Source organism: Haemaphysalis longicornis, unplaced genomic scaffold (genome assembly GCF_048455015.1).
Source record: "Haemaphysalis longicornis isolate Haplotype H1 unplaced genomic scaffold, Haemaphysalis longicornis Haplotype H1 scaffold_13, whole genome shotgun sequence".
Taxonomy (NCBI): Eukaryota; Metazoa; Arthropoda; class Arachnida; order Ixodida; family Ixodidae; genus Haemaphysalis; species Haemaphysalis longicornis.
In genome coordinates, this window is record NW_027526233.1 from 77,306,640 (window position 1) to 77,321,130 (window position 14,491).

The 14,491-nt window shown below is 46.8% G+C and overlaps 1 protein-coding gene across 1 annotated transcript in view; it reads left to right on the forward strand.

The window, feature by feature from the left end:
• LOC144163899 (HEAT repeat-containing protein 1-like) overlaps positions 1–11,746 on the forward strand; it is a 51,811-nt gene extending 40,065 nt beyond the window's left edge. Inside the window, exons 8-14 of the mRNA XM_077694567.1 lie at positions 1,328–1,432; positions 3,468–3,538; positions 4,260–4,357; positions 5,895–6,043; positions 6,554–6,709; positions 10,200–10,308; positions 11,635–11,746. Of these exons, the coding sequence (XP_077550693.1) occupies positions 1,328–1,432; positions 3,468–3,538; positions 4,260–4,357; positions 5,895–6,043; positions 6,554–6,709; positions 10,200–10,308; positions 11,635–11,723 (777 nt within the window). The 3' untranslated portion in view covers positions 11,724–11,746. The remainder of the gene's footprint in view (positions 1–1,327; positions 1,433–3,467; positions 3,539–4,259; positions 4,358–5,894; positions 6,044–6,553; positions 6,710–10,199; positions 10,309–11,634) is intronic.
• The last annotated feature ends 2,745 nt before the right edge of the window (positions 11,747–14,491 follow it).

Genomic DNA, 14,491 nt, shown 5'->3' on the forward strand with positions numbered 1-14,491 from the left:
AGCTCGTCTTGGGGACTCACTGGCTCATTGTTAAAAGTTGAAGGGACAACGTGTGTGATGTGGAGGGCTAACGTGAGAGCTAGAGTGCAGCACTGGCAGGCTGAATATCTCGAGGGGGGGAGGTTGGTGATCAGGTTGGTGCAAGCTCATTGGAGGGTTAAGTTGGGGGCAGGAAATGCACTGTGCTAAAGCAGGAGGTGAGTGGGAAGGCACTGGATGTTTCGGCAGGGCTCTCCTTTAAAGACAGCAGAAGTGCTTGTCGATCCCTCCCCCTCCTTTTTTTGGTATTGTTATTTTTCATAGGCTTGTCGTTGATAGTCGTATCATGGCATTGTTTTGGTCTCTATTATTTTACTCGTGTATTTTTTAAAGACGATAGTCTTTCTTGGGCTGCTTGGATGCGGAAATTTTGTTCTATCTGTACGTGTCTGTCCACGTGTCTGTGTCTGTCTTCCCTTGATTCAACCATTCGGCCAAAGTTAAGGCAGTTGTTGAACGAGGCGTCTATATGAGCGACGCCATTTGTAAACATCTAAATTTATTCTTGGTGACATTTGTTGAGCAAAAACGAAACATTATGGATATTGGAGGCAAAGCATCGTTACAAGTGATATTTGCAGTGTTCTTTTATTAAAAATACATGAATGCTTCATTTTTGTGGTAGCAAACGTACACACCCAGTGTACATTTGTGTACACCCAGTATACACCCAGTTTATGTTTGTACACACCCAGTGTACAAAAAATGAGCAGCGCACCACCAAGGCACTGGTGGCGCCACCTGGCAGTGACCGTGGGTACGCACGTCTGTGTTTCCCAGGACCACTGTCCTGCTGGTGGCGCCTGGTGGCACCACCAGTGTCGCCAGTGCACATAGCTCTGGAAAGGATGGTGCTAGATTACGCGTTTTTGCACCCTTCAGTGACCATGGCAGTGGTCATGAAGTGCCAAGTCTAAACGCGAACACAGGCCCAGAAAACACAAGGAACAGATATGAGGACTTATGTAGTTTCAAAGACATTTGCAGCGAAGCAATCAGATATGTGGACAGTTTTTTTGTCTTTTCTCCCTTTGTGTTCATTGCCAGCTGTTCTCTTCCCCCAGCAAGACAAATATTTCACAGACACCTCATCAGGGTGCATTTGGTCAGCGCACCACTGATGATCTGTTTTCTTGCCTGGCCCTTGCCTGATCACCATCGCTACTAAACGGAATCCGTTGTGCAAGCATTCCACTTCACCACACTTCTTCCTGTCCTCTTCCCATTGTGGGGAGGGGGGAGTGGAGCTGAGGGCAGGTGCCCTTACCATGTGACCACTCTGTTTCAGGCGGAGGCAGAAGAAGTGGACACCGTGGAGGCCAGCATCGTGGCCGTCGTGACGTCCCTGTCGTTCAAGCTGTCGGAGACCACTTTCCGGCCGTTCTTCTACAAGGTGGGTTGGTGCGAGCGGGAGTAGAGGCACTCACAGAGCAACTGCCACCGAAGTTGCAACCAAAGTTGCGTGTGTCTATCGGGTAGCGTCAACAAAAGGGTAGCGTCAACACACCCAGTGTATGTTTGTGTACACCCAGTGTACACCCAGTGTACATTTGTACATACCTAGTGTACGTTTGTACACACCCAGTGTACAAGTAGCGTCAACAAAGCACGCGCCCTCACTGTACAGCTAGCTGGTGTACAATTCTCTGTAGCGGTCAGTATAATACAGGCATCTTAAAGAATATCACACTTAAATTGACCGCTGAGACAACTCCAAGATTATGCGGAGTTTTATTTACTTTGCATAATTAGTTTGTTCCCAGTGAAGTTTTAAACGTTGCCAAATCCCCACCTGCTGTCAGTACCATACATACGTGGCTGTCCGCAAAGGGAGCACAGTTACTGAGAACGACTGTGGCTCTTGTTTAACCGAAGCTATCCATTATTGTGAGAATTAATTTGGAATGAATTCTAAGGAAGTTATGAGCGTGTCTTAATTCAATCAATACAATAGCTCACCATGCGTAGCTCCACATAGTTATCCACCGATACAGCTTTGCGGGTCTTGTATGTTCACTGTAGGGGCTCTAAATATTTTAAGTGTCTAAAGTTGCAATGATACATAAAGGGGGTGAGGGAGAGAAGTCAGTGCTTTGAGACAAAAGGTTGGCTGGCGCAATACTAAAAAAGATGTGCACTTGATACAAGTTCAGCAATTTAATTTTTGTGCGTTCGTTGCGTTTGCGCTTGAACAGCCCATTACTGCGTTGAAGCACAACTTGTGAAGCTGTTAGCAGCTGGATGCATCGACTGCTTGCTGGTGGCAAAGTCTGTCCATGAATGCCAGCAAAGGTCATCGAGAGGGAGTGGTGTTCATCTATGGCCGATAAATCATAGCAAGCCTGCCACTATTATAGGTGCTGTTTCAGTTTGTAACCCAACTCCGACACGTACGTGATTTTTAGTGTTTCGGTAGATTCTTGACGGTGCGAACCTTATTGGGTGGTGAGCATTGTTCAATTTGTCCGCAGTTCGTAACGTCAGGTGACAAAATAACAAGCAGGGTACACAAGAAATGCGTATTTTGTTTCTCTGCTTGTACTCTCAGTAGGCTGTTGCACCTCCCTGGCTCTTTTTTTTTACCTGGAGAATGCTAATCGTGCATTCTGAAGGCTTTGCAATGTACTCTTCACTTGTCAATCTTCTGGCTGCATTTTTACGGCAGAAAATAGAGACTGCTTTTGTTACTTATAACCCGTGACCAAATGGGTGCGTTACTAATTAAATCAATTTTCAGATTTAAATTAGGCTTACTTCAAGACAATTAGTGCAGTGAAACATGCTGGGGCTGTCATTGTATCTAGCAAGCACAAGTGTTGCAATACATTTCAAATAAATTGCATTACAACTCGTTTTACAGCCATTTTCGCTTTTGCGGTGACCGAAAGGCTTCGCATGTGGCCGCGTCGCATATTTATCTAAGGCAGCGAATGAAACAAGACTCGGCAGAAATACAGAGTTGTATTAGGAGCCAAAAGGAGCCAAACATAGTATAATTTGTGTTTCTTAATAAAGAAAACATATTTGTGGCGAGGGCCTTGGGAACCCTTGCCAATTTTAACCATTCATGCGCTTGAAAATGCATTCATGGCACCTGAAATACAGCCAATTTTGTGTAATGCACATTAACCCTAGAATTTTACAATGTGAATCATGCTAACTTTCATATCACCTCGGAATTCCTATCAGCTTTGGTCATGTTGAGGTTGTACTTTATTTTCTTGCAGGATAGGTTGTCTGTTGAGTCGGGTAAATGGGGTAGTCTTCATGGCAGACCGACCTTAGCTGTCTATCCTATTTTGAATGGTCTCTCTGGTGGCGCAGCTAACATCGAAAATCTCTCGTGCAAGAGCAATTCATCTGGCGTCGCGGGTGTATTGCGAAAGAAATTTTTTACGTCGCTCGAAATCGCCCGAACATTTTTCCAGTTGTTCAACTGGGCCACTGTTGAAGACGTGGACAAGAACAAGGTCCTCACGTTTTACCACCTCACCGAAAAGTATGTGTCGTTATTCTGGAAAGAAAAAGCTTTAACATCCCTTCCTAAAGAAAGTTTAGAGAAGCCCGAAAGCTTTGACATCAAAATTGCGTCAAGAGTGCGTCAAAACCTTCGCTAAGAGTGCCTCCAACCTTCACCAAAAGTGCATGCAATAGATCGTCAAACCTTCAATTACCCAAATCAGGAATGATGAATGAACCCATGTGACGTCTTTTCGAGCACCGAGTAAGCATATCTATAAACGATCTAAATGCATACTGATATGCGGTTTATGAGATAAAGGTATACTACTGTACTGCTTCTTCATATTGTATTATCTTGAACTGTTCTTTTTTTCGCGATTTTTAAGTAGCCGTTTGGACACAATGGAATCCCGGTTTCGTGCACGTGCCATGTGTCCAGAGATCGTATCACAGTTTTTTGACAGGCCGCAATCAGTTCCACTAGCCAAGCCCTTGCTTTGAAAGTTGCGTATGTGTGAAGGCACTGAGCATGTTTTGTGCTCCGTTGGTGCCACGTGCTACATGAACGGGTGCTTCTAGGCGTCCCGCATATTTCTTGTTCTTTTAGACTTTGAAGAAATCATTGCATGCTTACCCACAGTAATCGCAGCATAACTGTACCAAATATTACAGAAGTGAGATCGTATCTCTCTCGGCCATTTTTTTTTTCACCGGCCCCCTGTCTTCGTCCTCTCCCTTTTTGAATTTCCCGCCTGCAGGCTGTCAGAGATGCTGAAGAGCCTGTTTGTGCTGTTTGCGGGTGTGTTTGTGGAGCATGCAGCCGACTTGCTGGTTGCAACCAACAGCACCAAAGCGGGTACGTATGCCGTTTTATTTCAATGCAGGACCGTTCCCGGGTACAGTAAAACATTGTTGCAAGAGACACTCGGTTATAAGAGACATTTGAATGAAGGCAGTATGGTTGGTTTCCCTATCTTGGCCATGTTCCCAACACTGCATACAAGAGACCTTGGTTACGAGAGACGTGTTTCTTGGGTCCCTTGAGTGTCTCTTGTAACGAGGTGTTACTGCAATATACATTTAACATGAGAACTTTGGCTGGCTTGGAAACATTGTAAACGTTGGCTTGGAAACAGTGCATCAAAAACCCCTATTATACAATGCTTGGGGGCACACAGTCTGCTTCATATGATGAGTCCTGACAGGGATACATCGGCGTTTTCCTCATCTTTTATACCGTTTCGCCGCCTCATCCCGACCTTATTTGATTCTTAACCCCCGTTTGACGCTGCTTTATGTGCAAAGGTCTACAGGCGGGCCAGACCACTTGCTGAGCAGATGCAAGCGAGCAGGCAGGTACTGGTGGGCGGGAGTTAACCTTCGATGGCCCCACGCGGCAGCAGAATGCCGATGGGCCAATTGTGAGAGGACAAAGTCCAGGTGGCTGGCAGACCATGAATTTGAAGTTCCTTCTGAAAACAGATACGACGCACCCCCACGGCGATGACCGTACACCCACTTTCTTCGCCTTCTTTATTCCAGTTTCCTCCTTCCTTGATTCCAGGCTAGCGCAGAGGCCGTGGAGGGGAGGGGGGCACAAAATAGGCGTTACTTCTTTCCTTTTTTTTTTTAGAAGCTTAAAATTTTAGCTAAAGGTTCGCAAATTATGTGAGAACGCACTGAATGTAGAGTTTAAGTAAGCTCTTAGCCCACCTGTCACATGAGACTGTCTACTAGGCTGGAATTTACCCGTACCCTGATGATACGATGCTTTTGCGTAGTCCCTTGAAAGTTGTATAATTAGGGTATCATTGTATTTTATATTAGCCCGTGTAAATAGTGTCAATACGTTTGAGCTTTGACGGCGTGACCTTTCGGTAAATTTGGAAAAAATATATAAATGCGCAAACCGAGTTCTTCTTTGCTAAGCGGCCTCGAGCAAAGCAAAATGACGACAGCGCAGAAATGGAGGCCGCATTGCCCTCATGTCATCCTCCTCCTGTAATTTTTGAGAAATGGTTATAAGGTGAACAAAAAGCTACGGTCCTCAGCTGCCCAAACAATGATGCGTTTCAAGTTGCACAATAGACGACTGTACTGCAGCTCCAGCTGCACCACTGCTGTTCGGATATGTGTATTCTGTTTTTATTTATTTCGGTGCACACTAAGCTGTCCAAGTGCACTTACTTTAGACGGACTGGGCAGCTTTATCACATCCCCAGTTCTGTAGGCCTTTTTTAGGCCTCTGCAGTCGTTCAGTGGCTATGAAGGCAGTGTGGGGGTTTTATGTAGGTGTGCTCATTTTAGCCCAGCACTGAGGGGCCCCTCCTCTTGGCCAGAGATGGCCGTTGTGACCTTTTCGCGACCCAAACTCTCGCTTTCCCTCTCTGCAGAGGAGAGCTACTTTGAGGAGGATGATGCCAAGAGCTGCCGCCTGCTCAACCACGTGCTGGCCACCCTGACCAGCTGCTTCCACCATGGTGGCAAGGACTTCCTCACCCGCGACCGGACCAAGTTTCTCCTCAAGCCGCTCATAAACCAGGTAGGAAGACAGTTGTTGGGATTCTTTTCTTTAAATGCGGTGGTGTTTACTGCGTTGTCGGTTTATTGATTGATTGATTTTGGGGTTTAACGCATACACACAACGCAGACGATGAGGCACACCGTAGTGGAGGGGCTTCGGATTAATTTTGACGACCTGGGGATCTTTAATGTGCGCCGAAATCTCGAACACACGGGTGTTTTCGCTTTTCGCCTCCGCCAGAAAAGCATTGTCGGTACGATGAAAAATAAAAATGCTTCGAGACGCGACAACAGCAGGGTAGATTTAAGAAACAAACTCATGTGGCAGGTATTCTAGTTCGGGTAAGCTTCCACTAATCCCTTGCTCTGGATTGCATTTTGTACATGAGCACTCATTCTCGTTCCTGTCAGCACACTGCATCACCACTGGATGCTCTCGTGGCGGTCATTCAGAAGTTCTGAGAGCTATAATCATCGCTTGCTTGAGCCGGAGGTCTCGAAGTAACAAGACGCTCTTCCCTCGCCCTAGGTGGAGAACGAGTTGGGAGGCGAGGAGGCGACGCAAGAGCGCGTTGAGCGCCGCCTGGTGCCGTGCCTGGCCAACTTTGCGACGGGCTGCGAGGACACCTGCCGCAAGGAGTGGCACCAGAAGCTGCTCTACCAGATGCGGCACTCCTCGGCACGGGTGAGTGGCAGTCTTCTTTCCTCTCGACGGACGGTCTGCCCACTAAGATGACGGTCTTTCCATTGAATGACAGCATTTGCACTGGATAACTTTCCCTTTCCCCTCATATGACCGTCTTTCCACTTGGATGACTGTCTATCTACTCAATCGCAGTCTTTTTAATGTATGACGCTTTTTCCACTATGGATTACTGTCTTTCTACTCTGATAAGTGTGTTTTTATTAGATGGCGGTATTTCAATTGCATTACTGTCTTTTTACTCAAATGACGGTCTTCTTATTGGATGGCAGTATTTCTGTCGCGTGACTGTCTTTCTGCTCACATCACTGTCTTTCCACTTGTATGACTGTCTTTCTAATCAATGATGGTCTTTTTATTGGATGACCATATTTCTATTGCATGACTGTTTATGTACTCAAGTGACTGTCTTTCCACTCGGATTACTGTCTTTCTACTCAAATCACTCTCTTTTTTTTATTGGATTATGATCTTTGCATTGCATGGCTCTTTCTGCTCGGATAATGGTTTTTCCATTGAACGACAGGTTTCCCCTCAGAAAGGCTGGAATGAGGATGTTCTTCCGTGTACTTCTCTTTTAAGGGCAAGGATTCTGGCTCTCGTTCTACGGTTTTTACTCTTTTTTTTCCCCGGCACATTCAATTTCCAAGTCAGTGGCAGCCGGGCACTTCTGGTCTGATGCAGAACTTTTATTAAATGTGGTGATATTTCTCCCCTCTGCACCTAACCCGACTGCGATGATGATGTCAGGGTTCGGTTGTTTAGCAATGAGACTCGCGCACGCATGAGGCAAAGACAGCGTAACAGCATGTAGTTCCAGAAAACGGGAGAACAACATTAATAGACAGAAAAACTACAGACAGAAAAGCTGAGGACTGCGGTTCTCGTCGGGATAGAAACGGGAGCTTACCAGCTAACAAGTGTTTCTGTGAGAATGGTAAGAACAAGCTTACAGAGAATGGTTCCTGGTAGAGCTTTCGGCGGACAGGCGTCAACTTCGCAGAAATGTTTGCCCAAGGCGATGTCATCGTAGACATAGTAGATGGATGTGGCGCAATGGCGTCGAAGCCACTGCCTTGATTAGTCGGAGTAGTAGAAGACTTGACACGGCGGCAGGAACGGAAGAGGCGAGCTGAGGCTCCTGACGCACAGCACAGGTGCCTTGATATGTGGGAGGGACAGCTGGTATGCCAAATGCCATGGAGGCCGTGGAGGCCGCGGAGTAAAGCCCAAGTGCCTGGAGTTGGTGCGTGAACGAGTGTCCGGCCCTACGGTGCCAGCCCCGCTGTGCCGGCAAAAGGTGTCGGCGTCCCGGCGCTACTGCATGGTTGCCTCGACACTTGCGCTTGCCCTCGCTGCGCCCGGTCACATTCAGCGAACAGCCCTTCGCTCCTGCCAGCCTTGCTTGCTCCCAACGTTCCAACGACCTCCTCCAGTTCCTTCTTCTGGGCTTGAATAGCGGCTATTGCCGGGTAGCAGCAGTTGTATGGATATGTCGTATGTGTTTTCACGCTCGTTGGCTCAATGGGAGCTTCGAATTTGCGGGCCACTGGTCACCTGGACTTTGACTTCTTGCGGTTGGCGTGTTGGTGCTCTGCTGCCATGTGGGGCCGTCGAAGGTTAACTGTGCACATCAAGCAGCGTCAAACGAAGGTTAAGAATAGAAAAAGGTCGGGATGAGGCGGTGAAGCAGCGTAAAAGATGGGAAAAATGCCGGTTTATCCTCGCCAGGGTTCGTCGTATGAAGTGGATCGTGTGCACCCGGGGGTCGTATCATTGGGGTTTTAATGCATTATTTCTATGAGGAGTTTGCCGGGTCCGCAATGATTCATCGTAAGAGGCGGGTAGTCATAAGATCGAGGGATGTATAGTCGGGGTTCCACTGTATTTAATGAAGCCCACATTGAGCTTGAGCAGGTGTGGTATTCTGGAGTTGGTCCGTTTTGAAAATGTCAATTTTACGTCTGTTATATTATGACGTACATACTGTTGTAAGCTGGCTTTCGGTTGAGTTCTGCGCAGCCATTTCTGTAAACACATTTAAAACGAATAAGCCTAATTGAAACTACCTTTTAAGTGTTTATTTGAGCGTATTTTGAAAACCTAAACAATTTTTTTATGATGACGTTGAAATTTTTTACTATGGCAGCTGCAGCCAGCCATTTCCTGTGGCAGCAAAGCTTAGACAATGCTATGGCTGCTCAGTTTTATCACGCTTGAACGACGATTTTTATGTTCATGAAAATGGCCGTGTATCAAGATAATAACCCTCTGCTACACATTTTGGCGTCGACGCACTTGCGGCCTGCTGATGAGAGCTTTTTGTTGGCATTTCTGCGGTACTTTCCGAGTGAAAACCAGCACTAGCAGTCAGGATTTTTGTTTCCTCGTGTCACCTCTATGAACTTTATTAAGCTGGTATGTGTATTCATCATGAACCAAAAAACTTTATCAATTTCATACCAAGTGCTTGTGTGAGTTTGGTCGTCTTTTCCACAGCTGTCAGGCTCGCAGACGATCGTTTATTTCACCATGTGATGGAGACGGCGTAGACACACCGGCTCACGGGGGGGCTGTGACAGCGATGTCGTTTCTTCGTTACCGACTGCTGAATGAAAGCCACCGGTAGCGAAGAAATGAAGGGCACATATCACTTGGTCCTTGACACTGCGTCCGCGCTGGCACCAGCCAAGTTCGTCTCGCAGCTTGCCGGGCAGCGACCGCACAGTCCTTTTCGAGAGGCGGAATGCTTCTGCATGCATTTTGAACGGGCCAACGTTATTTCTTGCCCTCCTGTTTCGCCGGTGAGCCAATAAGGCAACAACCGGTACTTTCATATTAGAACTACCAAAATCTTCTGCTCTGAGAAGCCGTGGCTCAATGCAGTAGCTCCGCCATGCTTGTGTTGCGTCACATCCAGTTGTTTGCTTATAGCCAATCAGGGCTCGCTCAAAACGGACACTTTTGGAATAGACACATAGTGGACACATAACATCAGAGTACCGCCCCACGTGTTGCGGAAGTGTCGGTTGGGTGGCCGCTTGATCTTTGCTGCAAGCAAGGGTGCGGCCTTTACTCGTGTGTGTGCGGCTCACTCTAAGGTGAGAGCCTTAGATGTCTAGGCCCCACGGAACATGCGAAATAAAAAAAATCATTGTGAGGTACACAGAATTGTACAAACAATGAGAGTGCAAGGGGCGAGCTGGGGGTTACGTGCCAAGAAACAGTGGTGTCGGAAGAGCGTCGGGAGAGAGCTTTGAGCAAGGTCAACGCAGCATGCACCGAGGGAAGGTAGGTCGCTGCTGGTGTTGGCTAGTGAGTGGAACGATCTTCTGAGAGTGCTGTCGAGGGTGCGCTGGTCTTGTGGTGAAGGGTGCAGCCGTAAAGTTCAGCAGTGTATCAACAGGAGCTGGGCTTTCGCCTTCTCATTCCTGGAAGGTTCTGAGCATGCCCCTGTGATGCTTTTTTGCAGGTTCGCTACACGACACTGCTGGCCTTCCGAGAGGCGGTCCGAAAGCTGGGTGACGACTACCTCTCCCTGCTGCCAGAGGCGGTGCCTTTCCTGGCTGAACTCATGGAAGGTGGGTGGGGAAGAATGGCTCGTAGTCACAGTATCCAAAGTTGGTCGGAAAATTGAGACATTGCAGGACGTCGAGTATTGGCCATACTACAGTACCAGGTGCTCAAGGAAAGAGTGAAAAAAAGCAGTGCACGAACTGGGCGGGACGAAAACGCTAAAAGGGATTCAAGGATTCAACAAGCGCTGTTGTTGTGTGTGCAGTTTAGTTTTTTTTCTCATCCCATCCAGTGTGTGCGCTGTTGTTTTAATAGTAAAGTATATTGAAGTAGCCCAACTTGCCACTCTTTTACGAAGCGACGGTGATAGTAGAGTAAAACCCCGTTACAAGAGACACTTGGTTATAAGAGACGTTTGAAGGAAGACGACTTGGCTAGTTTTCCTATGTTCACCATGTTAGCAGCATCGCATACAAGAGACCTTGGTTACGAGAGACACATTTCTTGGGTCCCTCGAGGGTCTCTTGTAATATGAGGTTTTACTGTACAGCTGTTTTCAAAGCGAGGGAAAGGTGCCTGTTCATCCATGTCTTGTGGCATCCGGTCACATGCTTTGAGTTAGTTGGGGGAGACTGTGAGCCTCTTCTGATGTTCAGGCGTTGTTACACAGTGCAGCCTGCACTCTTTGGGAAAGGCTGTGCCTCGCTTTTTTTGTGTGTGTGAAAAGTAAACGCACCCGGCACGAGTCTTGTTTCTAGCTTGGTTTCAAAGGCACTTTGCGTGTGGCTTGGGGAACAACACCCTCAACTGTTCCGTTGATGCAAATGGTGAAGGTTGCGCAGTCGGTTCACGACATGATAGCACATTAAGTCCTGCGAAACATTCATTGCTGTGAGACATTGCTCAATAAATGTGAACAAAAATTTTCAGCTAGCTTAGTTTGTTTTAACAGCGCAGCTTCTAGGCGTCCGCTCTTGTGGTTTCGCGTCGCCGTCGGCTTCGCTGCAACCGAGCGAACGAACATAGACAAGATAGAGTGCACAGAAAAGTAGAGGAGGAAAATATGGTGAGAGTGTGAGGGGAAGGGTGGTATGCAGAGGCCACGTGTGGCAGGTCGGCACCGTGCTGTAAGATAACACCAAAAAAGTGCGCGCCGTCGTGTGTTCGCTGACGACGTAATCATTTCCTCAGACGCAGCAGCTGTATGCCGTCATCAAGAAGACCGCAGTTCGCGCTGCGCTTAAATTTTGCATTAGGGAGTATTGTCAGCCAACTTTTCTTTGTCACAGTTTGCTTTGCAGTAATGTCTACGCAGGCGGTTCCCTTCTTTCTCCGATAAAGGTCTCATTTGTTCATCTGCGGGTAATTTTTTCAGTTTATTCTCTTTCCAGACGAGAGCACGGAAGTGGAGCACTTGTGCCAGGATGTCATCCTCGAAGTGGAGCAGATTCTAGGAGAACCTCTGAAGAAGTACTTCTGAAATAAAAGAGCCGTAGTCTGAAATAGTGTGCCATGTCTGTGAGCTTGCATCGCGGATCTTTCTTGGTCACGTTTTTGACGGGTTCAACGTGCGGGCGAATGCCTTCTTTTATTGCCACTATTTCTCCAAAGGGAGCGCAGCCTTTCTATTCTTTCTTTAAGCATGAAGAGCAAACAAAAGTTGAGTTCATTGAAAAGACTAGTACACCCAATAACAACGATGCCAATTTTATCTCAGGTGTGGGGCAAATAATTGAGATAATAAAAAAAAAAGAAAAGCATTTGAGGCTTTGGCCACTGTCGGCTGTTTTCTGGCGACGATTTCTCTATGAAATCGCGTAATCTTGTTTGGGAAATTGGCGGCGGCCGACCTAATCCACCGCCAAGAAACATGATAGCGATAGTAGTGGAGCCTCTACTAGTTCTGTTTGATGGTGTCACTTGGATGATGTGAATGTGCAGTTAACACATTTGAAGATGTTTTTAGTGGTGGCGTATATTACGTCACTGAAGCACAAAATTTCGGAGTCAGCATTTGTTGCTATTTTCCAGTTTAAAAAATGTCTGCCATGGCTCAAATAGAGCTGAGTGAGTTACCGAAGGCTACATCTTTCAAATTGAACAACGTGTGTTGAGCAGACTTGGTTGTGCATGTTTTGATCGCTTGAAAAGTAAGGGCATGTGCTGTGAAAGAGCTGTCTGGAAAGCCGGTGTTTTAACGCTCGGTTTGATTTCGCAGGATTTTGTGCCCAACCACGGTGCTATATTTCAGCGAAGGCAAAACACCTATGTTGACACTGCGGTGATGCATTTTCAGCATTCCCAGGCAGTCCAAAGTGTTCCGAGACAACCTGAGTGCTGTGTGACAGTCAGCATGTGCGACCAGCGAGATTCCCCACCTAAGTGAATGACGTGCATAAATTTTGAAAGCGCGCACATACAGTTGGAAACAAGCTCGTGAGAATGGTGGAGTTGTAAGAATTTTTTTGGCTTCCACTGGCCTAGAGACTCTACCCTAACCGAATCCCTGTAGCCATGCCTATTGTATAAACACGCGTAATGGCGAAATTAGTGCTCGAACTACAAACTTTATGAGATAACGAAAATCAGAAAAAGAATGCACTACTGGTCGCGTGTAAGCTGCGTTAACGGTTTAAAACAGTTGAAGGTAATGTGTATCGGCAAGGTACCAACTTTCTTTGCTTCTTGATCTTTTGGCATCAGGATGCAATTTAAAGAAAGAAAAGAATGCACGAGATCAGTGGCTCCAAGCACTTACCGCGGAGAGTTTATACGTATGATGGAAGCACGTATTTGATTTGTTGCAGCAGACGTGTTGCTATGGACGTGTAATGGACTATGCAATGGACGTTTTCGTGCATGCCGGTGTTTCAACGTGCAAGGCCGGTGTTGCAACGTCCCAAGTGTCTGAGATGTGCAAGGGAACCCTTGCCTGTATACTCCCTGTATACTTGTATACCCCCCTGCGCACCTGTATACTCCCCAAGGCGCTGCACAGATCCGCTAGTCTTTCACCTTCGCGAAGTGAAATGACTTCAAAATTTGTTTTAAAATTTTGTTTCCCTTTCTCACATTTTGACACTTTAAGGGGCTATGAAGAGAAAATACAGCCCTGTTTTATTTTTTTTTTAAATATGCCCAGCCTCACTGACCTGACTTCAACATTGATGCTGCCTGGAGTTCCCCAATTGCAAAGCTAAGCTTCAAAGACCTTCTCAAAGTCAGCAGATGGATTCCCATTCGCGCCAATTCATTTTTGCCGTGTTCCACTGCTCGTGCCATCTAGTGGAACCTTTGTTACTTTTGAACTTGGAACACTGCCACGAGGGGGCTGGCGCAAGCGCTTTTACTATTTTGAGGTCGAGACTTATTTAAAGGCATATTTTGCAAAAATCCAGCAGCCCTGCATTTTTAATTAAAAGGAATATGCAGATATCACTTGTGTATTGATGCCTTGCCTCAAATACGCCTAATGTTTTCTTTTCGCTCAACAATGCTGACAAGTAAAAACGTCGCCACCAGATTTAGTAGTTCTAGAAAATGCCTATTTAAACATCTCGTTCAAGCACTTTTTTAACTTGCTGCAAGTGTGCCGGGCGCTTGCTCCCTCCCCTACCCACTAGGCTTTGCCCTCTCCACATCGCTACGGCCACATTGCCACTTTTTGCCCATGAAAACCTCAACCAAGAACAGCTTGGCTGTTAAAAATTAACTGTCGGTAACTCGCTCAACTCAGTTCCAGCCTTTGTACAAAAAGTGACATTTCCTCCAAGAAAAGACAAGGGTTGTTAGCAAACATTCAAGCTTCGTACTATACAACGTCGGCAGCAGTTACTTTGGTCGGCAGCTGTTAATAGCACGAACATGTCTTTGTGAGGTTACAAGGGTAGTGTGGAAAGGTGGCTGGTGAGTTGTCACTACTTCTCCTATTTTAACAGCGAATCTGTTTAGCAAATTGTAATTTTAGATGCGAAGCATCTCTTGCTCGGGGCTGTGTCGCTCCCTCCCTCGTTGTCGTTGTCCGCTGTCCGCACTCTATGCGCATGCGCGTTGCTTCAGCCCCGTCAGCGTTTAGGCTGACATCAGCGCAGTCCACTATAAAAAGAAATAGACAGCGCCCGGTTTCGATCCCACTACTTTCTGGCCGCAACGGGAGGTACGTAGCACTCTTCCCACTGCGCTACAAACCGAGACAGGAACGCGCCTTATGTCCTTCACTCATTCAAACTACGTCAAGAAGCTACAGAT